Source organism: Ambystoma mexicanum, chromosome 10 (assembly GCF_040938575.1).
Source record: "Ambystoma mexicanum isolate Mex_15411 chromosome 10, UKY_AmexF1_1, whole genome shotgun sequence".
NCBI lineage: Eukaryota > Metazoa > Chordata > Amphibia > Caudata > Ambystomatidae > Ambystoma > Ambystoma mexicanum.
This window is the reverse complement of record NC_090932.1, coordinates 1,016,344,630-1,016,369,109: the sequence shown is the minus strand read 5'-3', so window position 1 is coordinate 1,016,369,109 and position 24,480 is coordinate 1,016,344,630. Positions and strand designations below refer to the sequence as shown.

General features: G+C 48.5%; 1 protein-coding gene across 4 annotated transcripts in view; it reads right to left on the bottom strand.

Moving 5' to 3' along the window:
* Positions 1 to 10,461: 10,461 nt before the first annotated feature.
* The window catches only part of LOC138491940 (uncharacterized), a 381,176-nt gene continuing 367,157 nt past the window's right edge, over positions 10,462 to 24,480 (bottom strand). For all 4 annotated transcript variants that reach the window (XM_069618823.1, XM_069618820.1, XM_069618822.1 and 1 more), the window contains one exon: positions 10,462 to 13,470. In XM_069618823.1, the coding sequence (XP_069474924.1) occupies positions 12,216 to 13,457 (1,242 nt within the window). In that variant the 5' untranslated portion in view covers positions 13,458 to 13,470 and the 3' untranslated portion in view covers positions 10,462 to 12,215. The remainder of the gene's footprint in view (positions 13,471 to 24,480) is intronic.

Sequence of the window (24,480 nt, the reverse complement as noted above, 5' to 3'; positions counted from 1 at the left end):
TCGAATGGGCTCTCGGACGGCCGGGCAGTGGTCGGTTTGCCAACCGGTGACAGTGCATGATGCAGCCGGAGAGCCATCTGGAAATGGAAGTCTTCGAGAGAGCCTTCCCTTGATTCACAGACCCAAAGTTCACAAACAGTTGTGACGTCTTCCGAAAACTCTTCGTGCGGTCCACGTAGAACATCAGCGCTCTAGCTACATCCAGCGAGTGCAAAGTCCTCTCAGCCGGCGTTGAAGGCGACGGGAAGAAAACTGGTAACGTTGAGGTGGAAGTCCGATGGCACCTTGGGCATGAAGGAGGGGTGCGTCCTCAGCACCACCCTCGTGTCATGAAAAGTCAAGTATGGAGGCTTGCAAGATAGGGCCTGGATCTCTCCCACTCGTCGTGCAGAGGTGATGGCCACAAGGAACGCAGTCTTCCATGACAGGAACTTCAAAGGTGCCGAATGCATAGGCTCGAATGGGGCCCCCATGAGCCTGGTCAGCACCACATTAAGCTCCCACGCCGGGACAGGAGCCTTCACCGGCGGGAACGATGGGAATAGTCCCTTCATAAATTCCTTCACCAGGCGATGAGACCACAAGGACGCCCGTCCAGTAGTCCTCGTATATCGGAGATGGCAGCCAGATGTATTTTGATGGAGGCGTGAGCCAGTCCAGCTTTGGCCAGTGACAGTAGGTACGGCAGTACTTTAGGGGCCGTAATCCGCAGAGGGTTAATCTTCTGTGGACGGTACCAGACAGAGAACCTCTTCCACTTATGACCGTAACAGTTAAGAGTTGAGGATGCCCTGGCTTTTGCAAGAACCTGTCTGATAGGGATATCGTACCCTCCAAACTCTAGTGCTGCAGGAGCAAGGCCTGCAAGTTCAGCGACTGTGGGTCGTGATGGAGAATGGCACCCCCTTCTCTGGAGAGAAGATCCGCGTCTGTCGGCAGCTTGACTGGTGGGGACGTTGACAAGTCCAGAAGGTCCGGGAACCAGATCTGCCTCGGCCACGCCGGTGCGACAAGGATCATTCTGCACCTGGACTTCTTGAGCTGGTTGATGAGACGGAGCAGCAACGGCAACGGAGGGAACGCGTAAAGAAACAGGCCGTCCCAGGGGAACGAGAAAGCATCGCCCATGCTCCTCGGCTGCGGGAACCTGCTGGCGAACCTCTCGCACTTGGAGTTAGTCACCGTCGCGAAAAGGTCAATCCGGGGTTTGCCCCATCGTCGAAAGAGCCGATCCACCTGGTCCTGACGTAGTTCCCACTCGTGGCACGAGCGCAGCTCCCTGCTGAGTGAGTCGGTGATGGTGTTTTTTTATTCCTGCCAAGTGGAAGGGAACCAGAAACATCCCCTGGGCAACGGCCCAGTGCCACAGATCCTGGGCCTCCTTGGATAGGGCTGGGGATCTGGTGCCCCCCTGCTTCCATATGTAGAACATCGTGGTGGTGTTGTCGGTGAAGATCCTCACCACTTTGTCTTTGAGGGACGGAAGGAACGACTTGTGCGCCCAGAACACTGCTCAGAGCTCCAGAATGTTGATTTGGAGAGACCTCTCCTCCGGGAGCCAAAGGCCTCTTGCGTGGAGAACTCCGGTGTGGGCCACCCAACCCTCCAGAGAGGCGTCCGTCGTCACCGTCTCCTGAAACGCCGGGGTTTGAAAGTCCGTGCCTGTAGTGAGGTGAGCATGGGTACCCCACCATAGGATCACCCGACGGAACTCCTCGTCGAGAGGGATCCTGTCCTCGAAGCAGCCCCCTCGCCTGAAACCAGCGGGCGTCGAGGAACTCCTGTAGCGGACGCATCCGAAGTCTGCAAAGGGGTACAAGATAGATGCACGAGGACATCATCTCGAGGAGGGACTTGATGGACCACACCCTGGCCATGTCCGTGGCTAGCAGGCACCGCACCTTGCCCAGGATGGTCTTCGTCCTCTCCTCTGACGGGGAGGCCAATTGCCCCACTGTATCGAGCTTTGCTCCCAGAAACAGTGCTACTTGCGACGGAACCAGGTGGGATTTGGGGTAGTTGATGGCGAACCCCAGTTCCGTGAGCAGCAGGACGGTCCTCGCTTTGTGTTAGACGGAAAGTTCTCTTTTCCTTGCCCGGATTAGCCAGTCGTCCAGGTAGGGGTAGACGTGGATCCCCTGCAGGCGCAGCCGTGCCGCCACTGGTGCCAGGCACTTGGTGAATACCCTGGGTGCCGACTTTAATCCAAACGGTAGGGCTCTGGATTGGTAGTGGCGTCCCTGAACCACGAACCTGAGAAACTTCCTGTGCCCTTTTAGAATGGGGATGTGGAAGTAAGCATCCTCCAGGTCCAACGACGATAGGAAGTCGCCCTCCTCCAGCTGTCCCAGCACGTGCTGGAGGGTGACCATCCTGAATTTCTGCGACTTGATGTATTTGTTTAACCGACGCAGGTCCAGGATGGGGCGCCAACCGCCTCTCTTCTTTCTGACTATGAAGTACCTTGAGTACACTCTGGAGCCCCGGAGCCTCCTGGGGACGAGCTCGATGGCACCTTTCTTGAGCATCGCCCTTACCTCCAACAACAGTTGAGGGACGTAATTCTCCTTCCTGGCCACGGTAGGAATGCGAGGGCACTTCTTTTGGAATTACAGCGAGTGCCCGTTGGCCAGGGTGTCCAGCACCCAATGGTCGGTGGAGATGGACTCCCACACGCTGACTAACTTCGTCAGCCGGCCTCCCACCGGGGTGCTTTGGTGGGGTCCCGACGACACGGCTGGGTCAGTCTTGCTTGGAGGCGGCCTTGGCGACGACGGCGGGATCCCCCTTGCTTGCCGCGACCTCTTTTCGGCCTCCTGGGAAGAGGAGCGGGCCGCCTGGCGGTAAGTGGAAGAGCCACCGCTGGATCCTTTGGAGGCACCCTGTCTGCATCCAGAGCTCCGAAAGGGCCGTCGTTGTTGAAGTACCCCTAGGGCCCGGGCCGTCTCCGAGTCGGTCTTGATGGCCTGGAGAGACTCGTCCACCGCCTTACCAAAAAGGTTGTTGCTGTCGAACGGCATAGCCGACACTCTGGTCTGGACGTCCTGGCGAAAGTCTGTCGCCTTGAGCCAATCTCGTCGGAGGCAAACTCCGTTGCCCAGTTGGCGAAATCCGGTATCGGCAATGTCCGTTGCCACCGTTATGGCATGATCAGACGCCACCTCGCCTTCCTGCAGAATTTGTAGGGCCTCCGCCCTCTTGACGTCAGGTAGGAAGTCTAGCAGGGGAGCTATCTTGAACCAGAGCTCCCTGTCGTAGCGGGCCACGATCGGTAAGGCATTGGCCACCTTAATCATTGTCGCCGCCGACGAGATGATTCGACGTCCCATGGAGTCCAACTTCTTTCCCGCGCTGTCCAGCGGGGAAGTGGAAGCTGAAGCCGCCGTTCCCGCTGCTTTCTTCTTAGCCGCTGCCGAGACGACAGAGTCCGGCGTGGGCTGGGCCCTGAGGCACAAGGGGGTGCATCGGGGACTCGGTACTTCTTCTCGTACCTGTCCCTCTTGGCGGGTGTCGTGGAAGGGTTCTTGAGGACAGCAAGCCCCTCGGCCCAGATGCCGTTGAGCAAAGGCACCGCGAGGACCGTCTTCCTCTTGGCCTCTCGTCGTTGGTAAAGAAATCCTTCCTTTTTTTGTTCTTCAGGGCAGAGCTGGAAGGGCCCGGATGCCCTGGTTTTCATGGCGTGAAAGGAGCCAATTTCGTCAGCTGGAGAAGCCCGAGGGGGAAGGGAGGGTGATGACGGGATGTCTGCTGTGTCATCACCGCCGTCGTCGTCTGTCCCCGTCGCTGTATCCTCTCTAGGGTCCGGCGAGGGGGATGAGGGGTCCACCGGCCTCGCGGGCACGAAGGACAGAGAGGGGTGGACTCTCCTCCGCTTGTTCGGAGGGTTTCGCGACGGGCCTGGTTCTGGATCCTCCGTCGGGGTCCGTGGTAATCTTGTCCTTATCTCGGTACATAAGGATTGGATCGCCAACAAAATGGCCACCGAGCTATCCTGGGGCTCGGGTAATGGCTGCGACGGACGGGATGCCCTCTTCGATCACGTCAGCGGGAACCGTCCGCTGGGATCGAACGTTCTCGAACCTCTCGTTGAGGCCTATGAACCTCTCGTTGAGGCCCTTCTCGGTTTCCACCAGCTCCTCCTCAGAGGCTGATTCCGAGTCTGTAATGGCCACCGCCCCCCCCCCTCTTTTTCTGCCGGGGACTTCACGGGGGTCTTAACGATGGGCTGGAAAGAGGATTCCCTCCGCGGTGGCAAGGATACTCTGGGCCCAGAGTCCGTTTCCACTGGCGTAGTCTCAGCCGACTTCGCCAGGGTCGCAGCAACCACTTCGATAGAGGCCTTTGCCGGCTGGATCAAGGTCCTCACCACCTTAGGTGCGTCCTGGGCCTTCGCCTTGGGGGGAGGGTCAGCGCCTCGCTCCCCCTTCGAGATCAACCGGGGCCGCTCCAGCAGTTTACCCGAGTTCTCGGACTTCCTCTTCCCCGAACCAGAGCGCTGGCTCGTGGTTGAACGTGCCGGGGAAGTCGCGCCCTGCCTGGCAGCCGAAGAGCCCGACCTTTCGGCGCTCCCGGTGCCCGCAGACTCGCGGTGCTTGGCCTTCTGTTGGGCCCCCGTCGCTGGGGCGACCTCACAGGACTTAGAAGCCCGCTCAGACTTTTTCTTCGCCTTCTCACCTGCTGTGCCCTTCTCCAGCCAGGCGGGAACGACGATCTTGTTTGGTCCGTTCCGAAAGGTTCTTGCAGAACGCACAGTCCTTCTCCACGTGCGTCTTGTCCTCATGAAGGCAGTAGAGACATCGCAAATGCTCGTCCTCCTTGAAAACGTTTTGTAATCCGCATCCAGGGCAGCACCTGAACAGCTTGGATCCGGGCGTCGAGCTTCCCTTGTCCTGGGCCATGTCCTTTGAGGTAGGCCGCAGATCTTCCGGAATCCTCCAAGAAGCGTAAACTCAACGAAAACTTCACCCTTGAGGGGCGTAAAAGAATTCCGAAACAGGTCCCTGTTATCGGAAGTAGAAACGGTGGAGCTTGAGGCTCGATTAAACCGGAAAATTAGAAAATCTCCTGAAAAAGCAGCAAAAACTCGAGAGCTAAAGCACGAGGACTCCCAACACTTGAGCGTGCGGTAAAAATCTGAGGATGGCTGCCAGAGGCGGGGCTTAGGGAGAGGGCAGTCATTGGCTGGAGGCAGTATGACCCAGAGATCAGTGATTGGTTACTACTAAGAAAGACAGATCAGAAACGAAACTGATACAGATTTTTTCTTTACCGAGGATTCCCAGCCTGACGACGGGGAATACTCATGAGCATGTGAATCCATGCCAGACCCCATGCTGGAGAATCCGTTTTACTCGCAAAAGCTGACTGTATGGTAGGCTCTTGATAGTTGATGGTGGATGAAAACTGTGTAAAAGATTATTTCTGTCAGTAGGTTTGTGGTAAATGTTCGTAACCAGATTTGAAGCTGTTGGTGTAACTTCAACATCTAAAAAATGTACACCTGGGTTACCAATTTTGAAAGTAAACTGAATTCTTGAATCAATACTATTGACATATGACAAAAAGGAGGTCAGATTTTCTTGTGTCCTGCTCCAGATCATAAAAATATCATCGATGTATCTGTCCCAATGTTTAATGTATTCGTGCCATACCGGATGTTTACAGATGTGATCTTCAAATTTAAGCACGAATACATTGGCATATGCTGGTGCCCTAGTCGCCCCCATTGCGGTTCCACTTATCTGAGAGTAGTAAGAATTCTCCGCAAACATTTGCAATGACTTTACCACAAATTCAGCTGATGCTCCAATGCTCTCTTCTCTTAATAGTATCCCTTCGACTGCAAGACGTCCCAAATCATGCCATCTTCCTCCCCAAATTCTAGGCAGCTGGGGTGTGGTAGAGCAGTATGGGGCACAAGCGTTCTACGGTGGAGCTGTACTAAAAACGCTGCCCAGGCCCCCCTGTGCTGTGCGTTGGGGATGGGGGAAGAGTTCTGGCTGTGGGCTCCACCCAACCGAACGCCTGGAGAGATCTCCGCTATGTGTGGGGCCTCCACCAGTTCCTGCTGCCGTGTGGGCCTGTGCCATGTTGTGTGGTACCTTATAGTGTGCCACCCATGGTTTCTGGCCCGGTTATGATGCCTGGGAGGGCTCTAGCCGACCGGTGCCATTTCCCCCAACCTTTGCTGATGTTACCGTGTTGCTCATGCCCCCCAGGCCTCAGATGCCATATGGTGTGGAAAGTTACAAGGCTCTTAGGGTTACCTGGCTGTGCGTTGGCCTTATGTGGCTTCCAGTCTATCTGCCCCTAGGACGGGCCGCTGTTTTCTTCCCCAGGGTCAAGGCGGCGAAAGTATCTTGCAGCAGGGCAATGTGGGGCTTCAGTGTCCTCCGGCGTAGCTGTAGCCAAAATGTTGCAGAGGCTGCCCTGCGCTGCATTCTGGGGATGGGGGGAAAGGAGTTCTGGTTTGCCTTCTAGGTGACCACCTACAGGGTTCTACTCTGTGCGTGGGGCCTCTGCCGGTTCTTGACGCCGTATGGACCTTTGCTGTGCTACGCAGTATTTTGTAGCGTGCTGTCCATTCTCTTGCCGGGCTACAATGCCTGGGAGGGCTCCTGCCGACCAGCGATGCACCCTTAGCCAGTGATGCTGTGCTGCTGTGTGTGTGCACCTTTTCACCCCCTGGCCTCAGGTGCCGTGTCGTGGGCCTCTGCTGGCCTGCCGGGGGGATGAGGGGAGGGGTGTTGCATTGGCGAGCTTACGGCTGGCACTGTGTGTCGTTCCTGCCCAGGCTTCCAGAACAGGTTTGTGGGCGCTTACCGCTGGACAGCTGAGGGTCGCCTAAGCTTCGGGGCCCAGTCCCCAGGTGCCTACTTGTCAGGCGGAGTGTTTGGGGTATCCCGCTGCTGTTGCGGGGAAGTTGAGGCGTTGTGGTGAGGGAGTCTCAGCAGCAGGGCAAACAGCTCTTCCCTTGCTCCTGGGGTGCCACCATCTTGACACTGCAAGTCTACCGGGTGCTGTCTCGGGAGCAGCGTTCTGTGGTCGCCAGGCTCTGATTCAGCCCCAGGTCCCGGCCAGCTGGTCCAGGGGGGCTCCACCTGCTGCTAGTTGTCTCCATGCCGTATATAAGTATCTATTGCCAGCTTATAACAGCAAAGTCCTCAGGCGTCCCACAGAGCTCTCAGAGGTGACCGCATTGCCAGCACCTCAAGCCACGCCCCCATTCACATACATTGTTCATGGCCTTCGCTTTGGGGGCGGATGGAGGAGACTACTTCCCTATCCAAATTGTGTATCAGGTCTATGCTCAAATTTGTATACTATTGAAACTGGGCTACATTGTATTCCCTGGGACCAGTCGCATTATATGGCTGGGTCCGATATTCAGATAAAGCAAGCCTTTTAGGTGGATCACAGGACATGTTTGAACATATTTACCAGTGTTAAAATCAGGGTTTACTTCTTCAGTTCGCTTATAAAAACGCTGGCTTTAGAAAGGCATCTGGAAAATCTTATTGCATCTGCACCCAATTCAGGCCAGGCAAAGCCATTTGAGAAGACCTCGATCAGTGGGCCTGGCAATGCACCCTCCTCTGCCTCTCAGACTCTGGCACCAGCACAATTATCAGGCCTCTGCTTTTCCACTCCTTCCTGGTTATGTTGCAAGGGATTCTCATTTTCTCCCTTCCTTTCATTTATGATTTCATTTGCCTATTCAGAGTGAAGCAGTCGCAACCTCAGTTCTTTTTTGGTAAACAGTCCCTGGCAGTACAAGATGGCTGCCACCATGCTGGTTGTCCTTTGTTAGCACACAGATGCTGCAAGACGGTTAATGCATTTAGCCCCATCGTATACCTTGCCTAAGAATTGTGTCTGAGGATGGTGCTACAATATTGCAATAACAAGCCTCTGCCTAGGGTGCAACCAGCAGAGGAGCAGCATATTGCCCTAAAAACAATAACACTAGGTTTCAATGACAGGGAGTGGCAGAAAACGCCAGTTCACTTATGCAGCATAAATCCCTGCAACAGTCCTATGCAGGGCTAAACTGCTGTTTCACTGGAGGCTGCCTTATGTGGCACTTTAGCTGTGGGGGTGGCAAATAAAAGGAATGATCAAATGGTCATCTTTCATACAGTAAGCCACTGAGGAAGTGGGCACCACCTGACAGTAAGATATAGTAATACAATGAATATGTACAATATTTGGACAAGACTGCAACCACCGTCGCAGACACTGGGAGATAAATATGTACAATTGGGACCAAGGCGTAGAACCCCCTGGGTGCCATATGGTCCTTTGCAAAAAAAAATGCTGTTGGTTTAGAACACACATTCAAAGTCATGAAATCCGGATTACAACTATAGACAAACTTCTAGAACCATCTGTATGTGTTTTAAAAAATCGTGAGGGGCAAATATCGCTGCTTCTCAGGAGTGGCATTGTCAGAAAAGTGGGGGCCGAGCAATCAAGAGTACGTAAGAGGATTGTTCAATGGGCAACATAAAAGGTTTATCTCAGAGCAGGCTAGTAAAGAGGAACGGATTAATATTAGGAAGGCATCTTGAGACTTCCATCCATGAAAATGTATATGGAGTATTGTGTCATAGAAGCCCCCTGTAATTTCATCACAAATATTAATTCATAGAAAAATTATTCTAATGATTAGGCGGAATGTTTTTCCGGTACGCACAGGAACCCCATGGCTGGGATTGGATAAGGTATGCCCTTGTGGGCTAAGAAACCATGCACATCTCGTACATTTTTGTATTGATCTGCAAATTTAATGAGGCAAAGAGGTAGGAGGACACCCTTTTCAAAGAACAATATTAGACGTTGTGTGGAGGCCATGTCCCTAATAATGTATTCAACAGATGAAGATTTTATATTTGATATTTTCTTATTTGTAAAGGAATCAGTGGGGTGGGAGTTACATATTTTTTGAAAAGATTAACATAATTAGGAACAGTCCTTTTATCAATTGAAGACGGATCAAATTTAGATGTTTTTAAAGTCTGATGTTTATGTAATTTTAATTGTGAAAGCCGAATAACCTCTGGCTTGAAAAACAAGCATTTCAGACCTATAAAAGTCCTTCGTCAAGGACCACACCTGATAGAGTATAATCACACTTAACAAAACACACATGGAGACAAAAAAGAAAGAAACATTACGTTTCAATGTCACTGGTTGTAGACACTGATTAGTGATATGAAGACAAACATGAGATGCTACATTATCCATCTCCTTTTCAACATAAATTTCAGATACAGAGGACAGAATTTCCATCTCTGATAAGTAAATTAAACACAAGGAAGACCTCAATGTGCCGATGAATAAAGTAGAAAATGTATGAGACTACAAATGGGTCTATATGTTCTCCCAAATGGAGAACCCCATTAGCACCCATCGTGTTGATTACAGCGTTTTTTCTGGGGAAGGCTCCAACTGTTTTAGTGGTCTGGGTACATTTGAACTATATGGGGTGGGTGCTAATATGCAGCCTTGCCATGGACCATTGGAGTCAGGATTTTATGCTGCAGTTTTCCATAGTATTCTACCTAAGCACTTCTAGCAGGGCAGAGCCAGTCTCAGCATAAAAAACCTGGCAAATACGCTCACTGTGCGCGATTGCTACTTGATTTATATTTTGTAGTGAAAGTGTGGTATGTGCAGTGCCTGCCAATGACCAGTCACAAGATGCATGGAAGGATGCTACAAGCAAAGAAAGTGATAGCAATACACAACTGTAGAAATTTGTGTGCGCAAGTGCATTAGTATGCATGAAAACAGCAGGTGCAAACCTAAGCAACTTCCCACCTGGGCAGAGTTTTTGTGTGGGGGAAATGGGTATAAAAGGACATTTTAAGCAGAATGGCTGATAAATGTGACAACACACAATGGTTTGCTTCTGATGTAGAGGTTTGCGGCATGCTTTGTACTAGCCCCTCCTTCCAAAGAGGTAGCACCTGCTTACTACATGATGCAGATACCCAGAAGCTGCGTTTAGCTCCTCCTGCAAATCAAATCTTTATTTCAATCTCTGCTCAGCATCCAGGAGAGCCAGATCTAAAAATGCCTTCCCTCAAAGTGCTATTTTATGTACAGCACTTACACATTCATGCTTCAAACAAATTCTCATGGCTCCCCCACATAAACTGCACACCAGACTGCATAACACATTATGATAGAGAGCACAGCACTGGACCATTTTAGGAGCACAGAGGGATGAAAGTTGCAAAGAGCATTGTGGTGAAGAAGGCGACCTCAGTAAAGCAGGTTTGCAAGTCTACTAGGATTGGAGGATATGGCAGCCCTTACTATTTTGGCAGGCTATAATTTGTCAAAGCGGATCTCATTTGTGTGACAGCAAAGGATTTTCAGATCCAGACTCCTGAAAGGATAAACAAACTGTAAAAGAAATTATATTTGTAGGACAGAAATACACACAATATGCAGTTTTTGTTTTATCCAACAAGGTTTAATTCTAACCTACATATACATTTTTAAATGTAACTGAGCTGGTTAACAAAGGTTGCTCAAACTGGATTCTCTGGCAGAATAAGACCTCATCTGAAAGAATTCCAGCAGTGAACATGTGTTTTCCGCAGCTGGAGAGTAACTACATTTGAACAAAGGGTTAAACCAAGAGGCTGAACTAGGCAATTTTTTTGACAGTAATGAAAATAGCACATGGTGTCCATTCATCAATGGGTTTGAAGTTCACCTGGCCTGTTAGTTTGGATCTGAATTAAAATTGCAGTTGATATGTTCCCAACTAATTGACCATATGGCTGAATCCCAGCCAAAGTCTGAGTGTATGTAGCAGGCTTAAGTCAAGTCTTTCGCAGTCTAAACAAGACCTCAGACCTTTTAAATTGACACTTTCTACAATACTCAATATTCCCCTTCCTTCAAGGGAACCCAGGGCAGGCCTTTAGGTGCAACAACTCTTCCAAAAATGGATGAGCAATTTTCACTGGGAGAGAGTTGAAGGTCCTCATTCACCTTCACACATCTTCTGATCTAGCTGGAAGTTGCAACTTGCACACATTTCCATTCAAGAAGTGCATTACAACTTTGTACTGTACAACACCATACTTTCTTTAAACTGCGGGTCTCATTTTGATGTGGGGAGGCACTGTAATTTGCTGGTAGAGACTAATCCACGCCAGTCAATTCTGATCGTTGCAATTATTGCAGATTCAGGGAACCGAGCTGGGGGCCAGAGCATGAAGTCTGCCTTCACCTTATTCCGCTACTCCATCCATAAGATCTGCATGCATCATCAACAGTAATTAATTTTCAAGTGCACGGAAAATATAGAATTCCCTATGGATTCTGCCTGTTTTCTGAACCTGCAGAAAATCAGGCAGCCTCCATAGGGATTCTTGGTAAGGCCACCCACCGTGCATGTACATGTCAGCCAGCAATCAAGATTGGGAAGGGGTATAAATCAGCACAGAAGTCCTTGCTTTAATTAGAGGCCTTCACAAAAACAATGTGGCCACCATGTATTAGCAGTCTCTGCTGTTATATACATCTCATTTCAAATGACCCTCACCTCCCCCATTTCTTAACACATACCATTGCTACACAGAATAACATTTTTGGATGTTCCGTTTGTAACTTCTACAGCTCCCTACCTGCACTGCCGACCTATATCAAACCTCCTGCAACCAGGATTACACTACCGCGTGCTGCTACAATAGCGTATAAGCCAGCCTCTACATGACACCGCACAGGCATGGGTAGGCAACAAGAATAAATGTCTGCCAGAGATTGTTGTGCTTCGAATTGATAGGTGGTTTCCGGGAGATGTCAGTTTCCAGGGATGCAATACTGTGGTCAGAGGCAGGTGCCTCCCTTGATGTGCAAAGGACCTGGCTAATTTGTGCCTTTAATTATCAGAGGTCATCCGTGACAAATGCCTTCTTTGACGACACTCACTGTACAGAACACTACTAGGGCAAGCACAAGAAGGATGAAAAAAAGAAACCTCTAAGAAAAATGTAAGTGTGCCAGAAACTTAACCCCAAAGCTTCTTCAAATATTCTGCATACCCCACGTCAATGTATCGCAAACATCCAAATCTGCTGGAAATGAATGCAATTATAAAAATTAAGAATTATAATATAATCATGCAAGCAATGACGTAGACTTAAAAATCATGAAGACTCATGCATGGGTTAAGCCCAATACGCCCTCCAGCTCTATTCCTCCTTTGCCCACACTGGGTTTCTACTCTTCTCCAAATGCGGGACCACTGCTTCATTGTAGAACTTTTCCAGCTTGGGCTCAGTTGCCTTCCAGAACTTGGAATCAAACTCCACCGGGGCAATGGCGGTCTCCTTTTTGGTGTAAACCACGAAGTCTGCCGTTTTTAATCCTGTGGCTGCCAACTGGGTCTGCACCTGCGTGTAATAGGGATGGTCCTTCTTCAGAGTGTATGTATCACCAACTGGAGTCAGGCAGAATTTGTCATCTTTGCAGGCATCTCTTATTGTGTGGTCTTTGTGCTTGTAAGGGCACTTGACCTCCACAAGGCCAATAGGTTTCCCAGTTGAGGAATCCTTGACTATGCCATCGGGGCTGGCAGCCAGCCAGGTCTTCTCTGGGTGGATGTAGAGGCCACAATCTTCCACTTTGACATGCCCATTTCCATTCTTGGTCTTGAGCTGCTGGTATTCCCGGACTGCGTTGCTTTCATTCTTTATCCCCCAAGTCATGGCTGGGGTTTGTATGCCAGAGCTCTTAGTCACCACTGCTTTGAGATAAGACTGTGGCACCTCTGAACTTCTTCCATTCACATACTTGCTGTTGGCAATCTGGTGAGCCATTGAGGCTGTGATACGGTTCTCGCGCCAATCATGCCATTTGGGGTTCTCCCGCTGGCCTCGTGTTTCAATCTCTATATCTTTAACAGCCTTTCCTAAGCCACGGTTGGGGGTGTGGATCACTTCCCCTTGGCCACCATCTCTTGATACAATTATCCCAGATGTTGGCTGAGTGGCATGGCCTCTTGAATCAGATCGGGCACTGCTGGCAGCCTTGGAAGCACTGGGTACTCTGCTTCTGCACGTTCCACTTTCGCTAGTTGATGATCTGGCTCCCGCTTCCCGATTGTTGTTCATGTCACCTTGGCTGATGTTGGGCTTTGCTGTGCAAGATCGTGGAGTAGTCTTCCTGGAACCTTGGCTACTCGTTGATCTGATGGTCTCACTAACATCCACGGCTTCTACCCTTGCAGAGGGGGCACTCTGGGTTGTGCGCACAGCTGTTGAGGCTCCTGTAGTTGCAGTCTTTGTCCTGGTTGAGGACGAGCCTGTGGTGGTTGCAGTGTTTGCCCTGGATGAGGCAGATCTGGAGGCTGCCGGCTTGGATGCAGGGGCGCTGGTACTCCCCAATGAGGTTAAGTTCCCCCCGCTGGAGGCATCTTTTCTAGGTCTTCCCATTTCTCAGTGAATCCTGACAACAAGACAGAAAAGTGGAAGATTATAATTCTATAACAGCAACACTTTGAGAACTATTAAGAGCAGACAAAGAGGAAGCACATATATTTACACAAATTGAAGTTTTGGAAGGGTAAGGATCCTTGCATCATCAGTTTAAAAACAGTCAAACCAGAAAAGAACACATCTCATCAATCTGGTTTTCTTAAGGTTTCTGTAGGTTTGAGTGGCACACAATTAGCAAGTTAAGTATATACATTTTACAGATTCCACCTGGAACTCTTTATTCTTAATCATTCATGCTCATAGATACCACCCGCACCCTTACAGATCGTACCAGAGGCACAAGCGCCTCTACGGCTGCAACTACATCTGTTCCCACACACCTAGTTCAGACAACAATTTTTTTGACACACGTGGATTAATTATCTGCCTACTTTCGCAGGCGAACATTTCTTAGTGTGCCCTTTTGCTTGGCTTCTTTAGGTTTCTCCAATCTTGATAGTTTCCCACTGCTACAACTATCTGACGACCTCCCACACAAATTCATGTTGAAGGTTCTCTGGGGTTCTTTCTTCAGACTTTGAGCCTTAGTCTTGATCACAAGCAGCATTCCAGGTTTGATTCTCTTTATATCCACCTGAATTGCTCGAAAAATAAACTATTCTGATCCAAAATACTTTGGGAGCAAGGCCTTTGTAGGTCACCTGGAAAGTGGTTCAGACAGACCATGCCAAGCACCAGCTTCGTAGAAGATGACTGGAAGCAATACTGATGTTCTTGTAAGGACTCTCCCTTTGAGTATTGATCTGGGTCTGGAAGAGCTGAAGCCCAAGTTAGCCCTCAACACAACTCCACCCCACCATTGTGCTCCACTTTACCACAGAAAGGTTGCATCAGGTGTGTGCAAGCAAGAGCGATGTCACAGTGCGCCATACAGGTGGTAGATAATGGGCTTCAAGTGCTGACAGACACAGTACTGCAGACTCGGAAGACAACCTATTATCCAACAGGGCAGAGCCTCCAGAGGCCCATAAAGGGACCCGAGGGAAAATGCCAGTGGTCCTGGCCAGTAGCTCTGATGTTCCTACAGGTCCTGTTTCTTAGGGATCAAGGCATTCAGCTACGTAAGGCCAGCGACAATGCATCAAGCTTGACCCAATCTAGAAAGGTTGCAACTCCAGAGTAGCGTTTCAAAGGGTGGCTCGTCTGATCAATTTGGTGGAGTGGCTACTCAAATCTGTGTTTCTGGGCTTCCAGAATATATAACAACCTGATCCAATTTTCCCCTACAATGTTGGCTAGACACAGGAAGTTGATAAAAAAAATAATTGTAGGAATGTATTGTTTTGATGTAGTGCCTAATGCCAGATTCCTCCTGCTTCAGAGTGCTATAATAATGATAGGAGTTATTAACCAATGTAGCAGCATTACATTTATCCATCTCTACACTGTGAATCTTAACTGCTCCAGTTTGACGATTTCTGAGATGCAACCAGCCACTTCTAAAACTAGTGTTACTATAATTAAGTCTTCAGATACCCAAGACCACCAATGAATCTAGGCTTCGGGTACTTCCAATCTCGATTGCACCGGTGGCAAGTTAGAGAAACTCTCCATTCTTTTATGTGAGTGGGGTGGGTCACAGGGGACTGGATTAGTCAGCTGCTACCCAATGTGCCTCACAATGTTGATGGAGGGGGATTCCCTGGACTAGACTTTCCCTGGGACGCAGCATCCTTTTGAAGCAGACATATTCAAGAGGATTTGGAACTACATGTTCCAGCATGCTCTATGAAAGTCACTCATTATCGAGAATGTGGACACCGATGTAAATGAGTCTTGAATAGCCCAATGTCCTTAAAAGCACCAAATGACTTTTTTGGTACTAGATCCCTGCTGTAATACTGCAACCAGCTTCAAATTAAAAGAAAGATTGAACCGTGGAAATTCACGGAACAAAGACCACGGAACGAAATCAAAACGCAGGGAACTCATACAAAGAGATTACAGTCCAAGCAGGAGGCAGAATTGCCCGCATTCACTTGAAAAAACAGGCACCACTTGCTTCAAGTCCTCTTAACTGTTGGAAAGCAGTAGAGGTGCACCCACTCTGGTTTGAATCCAAAATGAAGATGAGGGCTCCGTCCCCATTTAAAGTCATGGGTTGGACCATTAAGCACTTTAGCCAGTAATTAAATCCCAACTAATACGAAGAAACCGAATAACAAGCCCAAGATTCAAAAGCCACCTAGGAAGGGTATTTCTTCATCAATCTTGGAGATTAATAAATTAAACAATTTCCTATTAGCGTATCTGGATTGGTTGGTAGAGGACAGCATAAGGGTAACTGCATAGTTATGCCTTCCCAAGTGGCCCTTCAGCTGGATAAGGTATGCCGCACAGACATCCTCATGGACGTTTTGCACAAGAGGAAGACTTTAATTTCGGTTGGAATAGGAGTATGGGGAGGGGCGTGGTAAGCAGAGAATACGGTACAGGACAGTGCAGATACGTATACAGTGTTGTATTCACGGTTGCGTTTTGGATCTGGTTTCCTTTTAAAGGTCACAGGGGCAAACCAAAAGACATGTTTTGGACCATAGTTGCGATGCAATATAATTGTGGGGGTAGGGAGGAGTTGATGGGAGTGAAAGGGTGTTACTTTCTACCATGCACGGCTCGAGACAGTGAACTAAAGAGCAGGTGGTACACACAGATGGGCAAGTTAAATATAATAACTGGGACGGTACAGGGCCCCAACATCTACACCCAAGGTTTCGGATAAGATTTTACATAACACATTTGTTATCCATAAGCTTGCAAAACTTGCAGGGGTTTGGGGAATATTATGTGCACTACTGGTCCAAACATATCCATGGAGCTGTGTGAGTGAATGAAGTGTCTGGTTCCTATTTTTGATGCAGCTTTTGGCAAATGCTACCAGAGGTTGTACACCCATACCCCATAGGTGAATAGCAAGCAGATGGGCGAGGCTATTTGTTTGGAGCCCCGCAATAGATTGCCTTCTGCGGACAAGGGAGTTCAAGAATCTCCTATCTGAGAGCAGGAGGCGTTGGCAGAAATGTGTTCTATGAACAGAGGTGTTGTCACCACACATTCCCCCTTCCCTTAGGCGCCGGCGGAAGTCCATTACGCTCGAGTGTTACGCTGGTGTCCAGCAGTTTAGCTGCTGTTACCCTAATTATGCCAAGGGTTCGTTCACCTCTGGTTTGAGACAGAAGAAAAAGTTAGTGTGGGGGAGCCTGGTTATTGCTTGGAGCCTTCACTGGTCTTCCTAATGTTTATGTACAAATCTCTGTTCTTACGCGTGTGTTCTTTCCCAGCTCACATGATGTGGCCTACCGTGGGCTAAACGTTACCCATCACCAAACAGTACCTACATTCTCAACAGGCTCAGGGTCCCCACCCTGTGTCGATATACACTCGTCTAGTGCAGACTTGGACCCGGCAGGTGCTTTAACATTGTTACCCCATTAAACTTCTTCTCCTTTCCAGTCAGAACTGGGCAACCCGGCCTGGAGAGTTGTGCCAAGCAAGGGGTTAATGTTTGTTTTGTGTCGGTGTGGTACTGTGTATTGGTGGTAATGTGGTAGACTGCAGCTACCCTTAGGTTTGATATACTCTGAGTCCCATTTAGAGCAAAGGTCAACCATATCTGTTAAGGAGAACAAGGGAGTGGAAAATCCATAAACAGCCTAGGTTGTCCTTTGGTATTACGGCCCTTGACATTATCCCGTCTATTTAACATGTAAAGTACGGTCTGGACAGGAAGGCTGAAATCTAAGGGTCTCAAAGTACCAGATATTTTATGCAATGCATTGCCCATGTATGGCAGATGGTATCAAGTTTATGCATAGCTTTCCTGCCCTAGAAACGTGCTCCTGGTGGGGTCTGCTTCAACACAGCCATAGTACCCAGGTGTAGGCTTATGGTCATACAGGGTGTCCCCCGACTCTTGTATTCGCACTCCGGTGCGGTAAGGGTTGTGCCTAGAGTTCTTCTCCTCTGCCCTGACCCCTCTCTGGTTACTACTTAGAAGTTTGCTCAATTTCTGCATAGGGTTTTCCCCATTAATCCCAGAGGCACATAGCTCTTAAACATGCATACACTCCATCTTCTTAATGCACTGTTATTCCCTGTCTTATATGTTTATTGCATTGTGATTTGCAGCGGGGGAGAGGAATAACATTTTTTTTAAAAAACAATGACCACCCGGTGTGCCCTGAAGTTCTCAATTGCTTGGCCCTGCAGGCTATTTAATGGAAACGGGCCCGCATTTGTCTAGGACCGATAACATATTATTGCTCAATTCTATTTGTTTGAAAGGTGAGCCTTGCTTTCTAGTTAGGTGCTTTAAAGACTGGTGGCACATGGTGCAAGCCTTATCACAGTTAAGTGATGGCTTGGAGTTTATTGGAGCATTTGAGACTGTACCTCACATTACAGCCAAACCATGTTGGCTTTTCCAGTGTTAGCTTCATTTATAAGGGGTACTCTTTGCTAAGGTGGGGCCAATGCCCTCTCCTCAGGATATTTCTCGTCCTACAAAATCTACATGCTGTGGGCCTCCCTGGACATATTGGTCTGGGAGCATGATCCGCCAGGATTCCAATGGGGATTTTCATTCAGCAGAAGAACTGAAAGACACAAGACAGAAGGATCTAACAAAGTTTGAAGATGCACTAATCAGGAAAGCAATTGAGAAATTTTGCTACAAAGAAGTGCAGCCCTCATATCAGTTGCAGGTAGCGTTGCAGACAACCAGATGGGCAATTACCTTGCATTCCCATTCAGGACATCATACAACTTAAACGGAACAGGTCTGAAATGTACCTTTTCTGCAGCAATGCCCTAAGGCCAATGAAAACAAGCTCTGAACCCCTTCAGGCGAGCATATGTGTCGACTCTCTAACCCCAACAGCCAAACTGTTTGGCTTTGGAAGCGGAGGGGCCAAGCAGCCCTACAGATAAGGGGTGTATCAGCCAATTTTACTCCCTAAAAAGTGGCAAATACTCCCAAAAAATTTAAATAGGGACTCAACATACTCCCAACAAAATAATTGGAAAAAGACATGTAGAATCTTGTGCCCATGCTTCCACCCTCACAGTACCATGGATATGTTTGGACCAGTAGTGCATGTAGTACCACAGGAAAAGACTACTACTGTAACTGCCTGATTGGAAGAAGTAAACATGCATCTTTTTAGTGTGCATGAATAAATCGTTACAAATAAATAGTAGAAAAACATTTCCGTTTTGCAGTTAAAACATTTTTACCCGCTTATAAAATACTCCCATTGGGCATTGGACTTACATTTTTTTCTCCCTGAAAAATCATTTTACTCCCAACTTTAAAAAGTAGGGAGTAACATACTTCCAAATCTTATCTGGAACACTGGGGGGCTAAGGGACCAGAAGCTGCCACCTCCTCTCGTTTCACCCTCAATAAGCAGATATACATACATCGTGCCTCAACCGAGTGAATGCCAGGGCAAATCCAGTATGGTTTTGCTTCCAAATGGGGGGATGCAGGGGTTGGGGGCAGAATTACCTTACTAGGAAATTAGGCAAGAAGTTCCAGCACAGGGTAGGAATGTTGCCCAACAAACATTTAGCATATCTTCAGGATGCGTGTTATTTTAAAGGCATTTTCATGCGGCATACCACCATTTGAAGATGTGGTAGTTGAAGACCTTCCTTCTTACGCCCAAGCAAGGGCATGGAGTTTAGTTGGATTGACAGGTCTATTAGTTTTTACCATGAGGAAGATTAGTGACTTTAGTGTGCTCCCCTTCACTCTGTGCTCCACAGGTTTATGAGAGCTATGAGAGGTAGCTGCCTTTTTTAGAAGTTTGTCCCGCAAGCCCAGGTAAAGCTCCCACCAGCCCCCCCCCCCAGCCCCCAACAAGGAAAGATACACCTGCGGCCAGGCCCGCTTCTCTCCCCAGCTCGCCACCACCCTCCCAGCTCACCTTCCTGCACCCCAGCCCTCCCGCCCCCGAGCCCTGATTGGAGCTTTGCTCCGTGTGTTTCTAGGTCCATAGACCTACGAGAGCCACTTGGCTCATTCCGCTCCCGCAAGCCCAGGTAAGGCTCCCACAGCCCCTAGGCCCCCCAGCACCCCAACAAGAAACACCCGCAGCCAGGCCCGCTTCTCTCCCCGCTCGCCACCACCCTCCCAGCTCCCCTTCCTGCATCCCAGCCCTCCCGCCTCCCATCCCGCTCCCGAGCCCTGCCTGGAGCTTAGCTCCGTGTGACACCTGGATTTGGTCCAGAAGCACAGCGAGTGTCCAGCCCTCATTCAACCATCCCTCAGCAACATCTGTGTTGGCCTCGAGGCCCCTTCCTAACCCGCTATAGTCCTTCCGCACCCGCACCCCCTTCCTTCCTTTTTTTCCCTTCCGTCTCGCCTCCCTACCCACCCCAGAGGCAGGTAAGTGCGGCCGCTTCCAGAGAGCCCCCTGGGCCCATAGCATTTACCTTCTGTGCCCATTCCAGCGCTGTTGCTGCCCACTACTCCTTTCCCCTACCCCCTGCTTCCAATAGAGGAGGGTCCAGGAAGTGTTGGCAGGAGTCCACAGGGGAAGTCAGGTGCCAGCCGTCAACCATCAACTACAAGGACCAATAAGGTAGGAGAGGCCTGGGCTATGAGTAGATCAACCACTCTACCCCATAATCCTAGCCACTCAACAAACCAATATAAAACAGTGTTATTAGCTATAGACACTAGTAGACACTATACAGGTCTCCCAAATTTATCAGGGTTCCTGTTCCCAAATTGTATTGTATGATATTCAGATTGCATAATAAGCCGCTCTCCCAAATTGTATTCTATGATGTTCAGATTGCATAGATGAGCCTTTCTCCCAACACACAGGTCTCCCAAATTTGGCAGGGTTTCTGTTCCCAAACTGTATTGTATGATATCCAGATTACACTGATAGGCCTCCCCCGCCTCCCCAATAAACAGGTTTCCCACATCTAGGAGGGTTTCCACTCCGAAATTTAATTGCATGATATTCTGATCACATTGATAGGTCTCACTCCCACTATACAGGTCTCCCAAACTTATCAGGGGTTCCATTTCCAAATTGTATAGTATGACATTCTGATTGCATTAATAGGCCTCTCTTCCCACTCTACAAGTCTCCCAAATTTGGCGGGGGTTCTGTGCCCAAAATTGCATTCTACAATGTTCGGACTGCATTGAATGGCTTCTCTCCCACTGTGCAGGTCTCCCGAATTTAGTAGGGGGTTCTATCCCCAAAATTGCATTGTGTGATATTCAGATTGCATTGTTAGGCCTCTCTCCCACTCTACAGGTCACCCAAATTCATCGGGGGCTCTGTCCCCAAGTTGTATTGGGTGATGTTCAGAGGGCATTGACAGGCCTCCCTCCCACTATACAGGTCTCCCAAAACTATTAGGGGTTCCATTCCAAAAATGCATTGTATGACATTCAGACCACTTTGATAGTTGTTTTGTAGGATGTTCAGATTGCATCGATAGGCCTTTCTCCCACTATACAGGTCTCCCAAATTTAGCAAAGACTCGGCTCCCAAAATTTGGATTCATAAGGGTTACAATATTCCTTAGGGCCCCTCCTACCATACGAGACTCCAGCACATAGTCAGAATTAGTCTCAAGCACAAACCTAGCTTAACCATCTTAACATACTCCTAGTAAGGACCAGACCATGATAGAATAGTTCTACCGCCCTCACCCGCTCCGCGAGACCTACATAGACAGCACTGTACTTTGACCTACAACCCTGACAACAGTACGCCCAGCATCAAAATCCCACTGGAAAGCACTTGGAGGATACACAAACCGACCCACCGGAAGAATAGACGGCAAAAAAGCACCCAATCCTACCAACACAAGAAGAAATACCAGCACTCCCATCGCAAGACACAGCAGCCAACTACTCAACCGGCACCTCCGCACCAAAATGCCCTGGACCAGAAAGGGACGCCGAGAAAGGGCACAAGACAAGGCCGCACTGGACACAGGCACACAAATCCAACCTACCACTGAAGCAACAACCTCGAATATAGGAAACAACGCCAAAAACCAAAACGACCAGAACAAAATTCCAAAGGGAAAATTCCTTATATCTCACACCATACCTCGCAACAACCCCAGAACCAGGATACCCCAACGACACAGAGACATCAAGACACACAAAGAACATCCCGGGACAACCAGGAAAAAGACGGGAACACCCAAGAAGAATGTGGCTAGAGTCCGACCCCATACATCACAAGAACAGAAGGACACCCGCGCCATACCGGACATAACGACGACGATCTCATAACCAACAACCCAAACATGAACCTAACTGACCAATTCAACAAAGAAGCAGCCTTCACCTAACCAGCACAAACAGAGAAGCAACACCACTGAACACCCAAGCTTTCAATCTAGCAGACCGCTCGAATGAAGATGCAGCTTCTGCTGATCCTCATCCACCCCCAATCAACGCCAACAACGATACACCGCAACCAAACAACCACAAACCAAAACAAGGAACAACCAACAACAAAACTATACCAAAAAGATACACTGCAACCTCATCAATGCAAGGTCAATATACAAACATGCCACCGAGATATACGATGTGCTCTGCGACGGAGGGATCGACCTCTTATTTGTAACAAACTTGGCTATACAACAATTACAAGATCACCCTCAACAACTGCTTGTCTGAATACTTCAAATGCGTCCAATCAAACAGAAAAACCAAAAGAGGGGGAGGGCTGGCAATCATTCACAAGGAACACCTGGATATCAAACCTGAAGACCCACTAATCATCGATAAATGCGAATCCCTAATCATATGTCTAGCAGTAACACCCAAAACAAACTTGAAATTCGTACTAATATATAGACCACCAACCTACAATGCAACCTTCGTAGAATCCTTCACAGAAGCAATCACCGTCCTAGCCATCAAACACAATCACCTAATAGTCCTAGGAGATTTCAACATCTGGTTTGAAGGAGAAAGCACGACCATACAAAAATCGCTAACCAGCCAACTAGCAGCAATGAACCTATAACAACTAGTCAAAGGAGCAACCCACTCGGCAGGGCATACACTTGACGCAATCTTCGCGAACAAACTACTCCTCGCCACGGCACCCCCAATCCAAATACCCTGGAGCGACCACCTTATCATCCCCTTCGTAATCAAAATGACCACGCTAACAAACAGTCCACCGGACAAAACGTTGAAAACCATGAAAAGAAATTGGAGAACCATCAAAAACTCCAACCTGAACGAACTGTTGGAGCTAAACAAACCAGACCCAACACTCATGGAAGATGATGACCTGGACAAAAAGGTAGCCCTGCTGCATTCCTGGATTATAACTACTATAGACAACATCGCCAAAGAAAAAGCCTTTGCTTCTAATAAATGCTCAATGGCAAAATGGTTCTCCCCACTACTTAGCATCATGAAAAGAAAAAAAACGAAGACTAGAACTTGATTGGAGAAAATAAAAGGACGCGGCGAACAAACTGAAATACCTACAACACAACCGGGCTTATAAAAAGGAAATACAAAAAGCTAAGAGGAAACACTACAACAACCGAATCTTCGAAGCACCAAACACCCAAAAAGAGCTCTTCCAAATCATAAACGAAATCAAAAACCCTCCGGGATTTAACACACCAACCCCATCCGCGAAACTCTGCAACAACCTTGCAGACCACTTCAAAAACAAAATCACCAACATCCAACAAACCATACAAAGCAGGCCGCCTGATCTGACAACCCCAACCCCAACCTACACCGGGGAGGAGCACCCAAACAAACTACGAAGCTTTCCGGAAATAACAGTGGAGACATTCGTCAAACTGGTGAATTAAAGCAATAACTCACGGTCCCCTGAAGACCCCTGACCACCAGACATATACAAATCGATTCTTAAACAAGGAACGCCCATGGAATAGCACAGGAACTTCCTCAACCATTCCATAGCAACTGGGACATTGCCACAAGCCTTCAAAACCGCATACCAGGCCACTACTCAAAGATACAGCGGGAAATGTAGAGGCCCTTTCCAACTACAGACCCATCTCCAACATACCATATACAGCCAAGCTGCTCGAAGCGTACATGTACAAAACCCAAGAGTTTATAGAAGAGCACGGCCTACTAGACCAGGCAGAAGTTGGCCTCAGACCAATGAGAGGAACAGAATCAGCTCTACTCTCAATATGGGATGATCTAAAATTCAACGCAGACTCGGACAACAGCACTGCCTTGATACTCCTAGACCTATCGGCAGCATTTGACACAGTCGACCATGACACCCTCATAACAAGATTAGAAGGACTTGGAATAACAGACACCGCCCTACTATGGATCAAATCTTTCCTAACAAACAGAACGGAAACCGTATGGATGAAACCCTTCAAATCCAGCCCGAGAGATTCCACCTGTGGAGTACCACAAGGATCATCCTTCACCCCGCTACTATTCAACATCTACCTGTATCTAATTATCAGAGTCATCAAAAGCCACGGACTCACCGGCTACAACTACGCTGACGATACACAAATCTTCAAAATACAAGACAACCCGGAAAGAAATTCAATGCTGGAAAACTGCCTCCACAATGCATTCTTCTGGATGAACTCCCAACTCCCTCAAAATCAACCCAGGCAAAACTGAAATAATGATCGTCACAAAAAAAAAAAAAAAAAAAAAATTTAGGAGAAAACCAATTCATCCCTTGGCCAAGGGAACTCGGGACAACCCCAGCACCATCGCAGATGTAAAAAACCTGGGGGTTCTGAGGGACAATAATCTCACGCTAGAGCCACAAGTAAACGCTCTCGTCAAGAAATGCTTTTTCCTCCTGCGAGCAGCAAAGAGAATCTTAACGTTCCTATTGTTCTTCAACAAAATCACCATCATTGCACTCGTCATGTCCAAGGTAGACTACACCAATAGCCTATACCTAGGCATGCCTGAACAACTCCTAAAAAA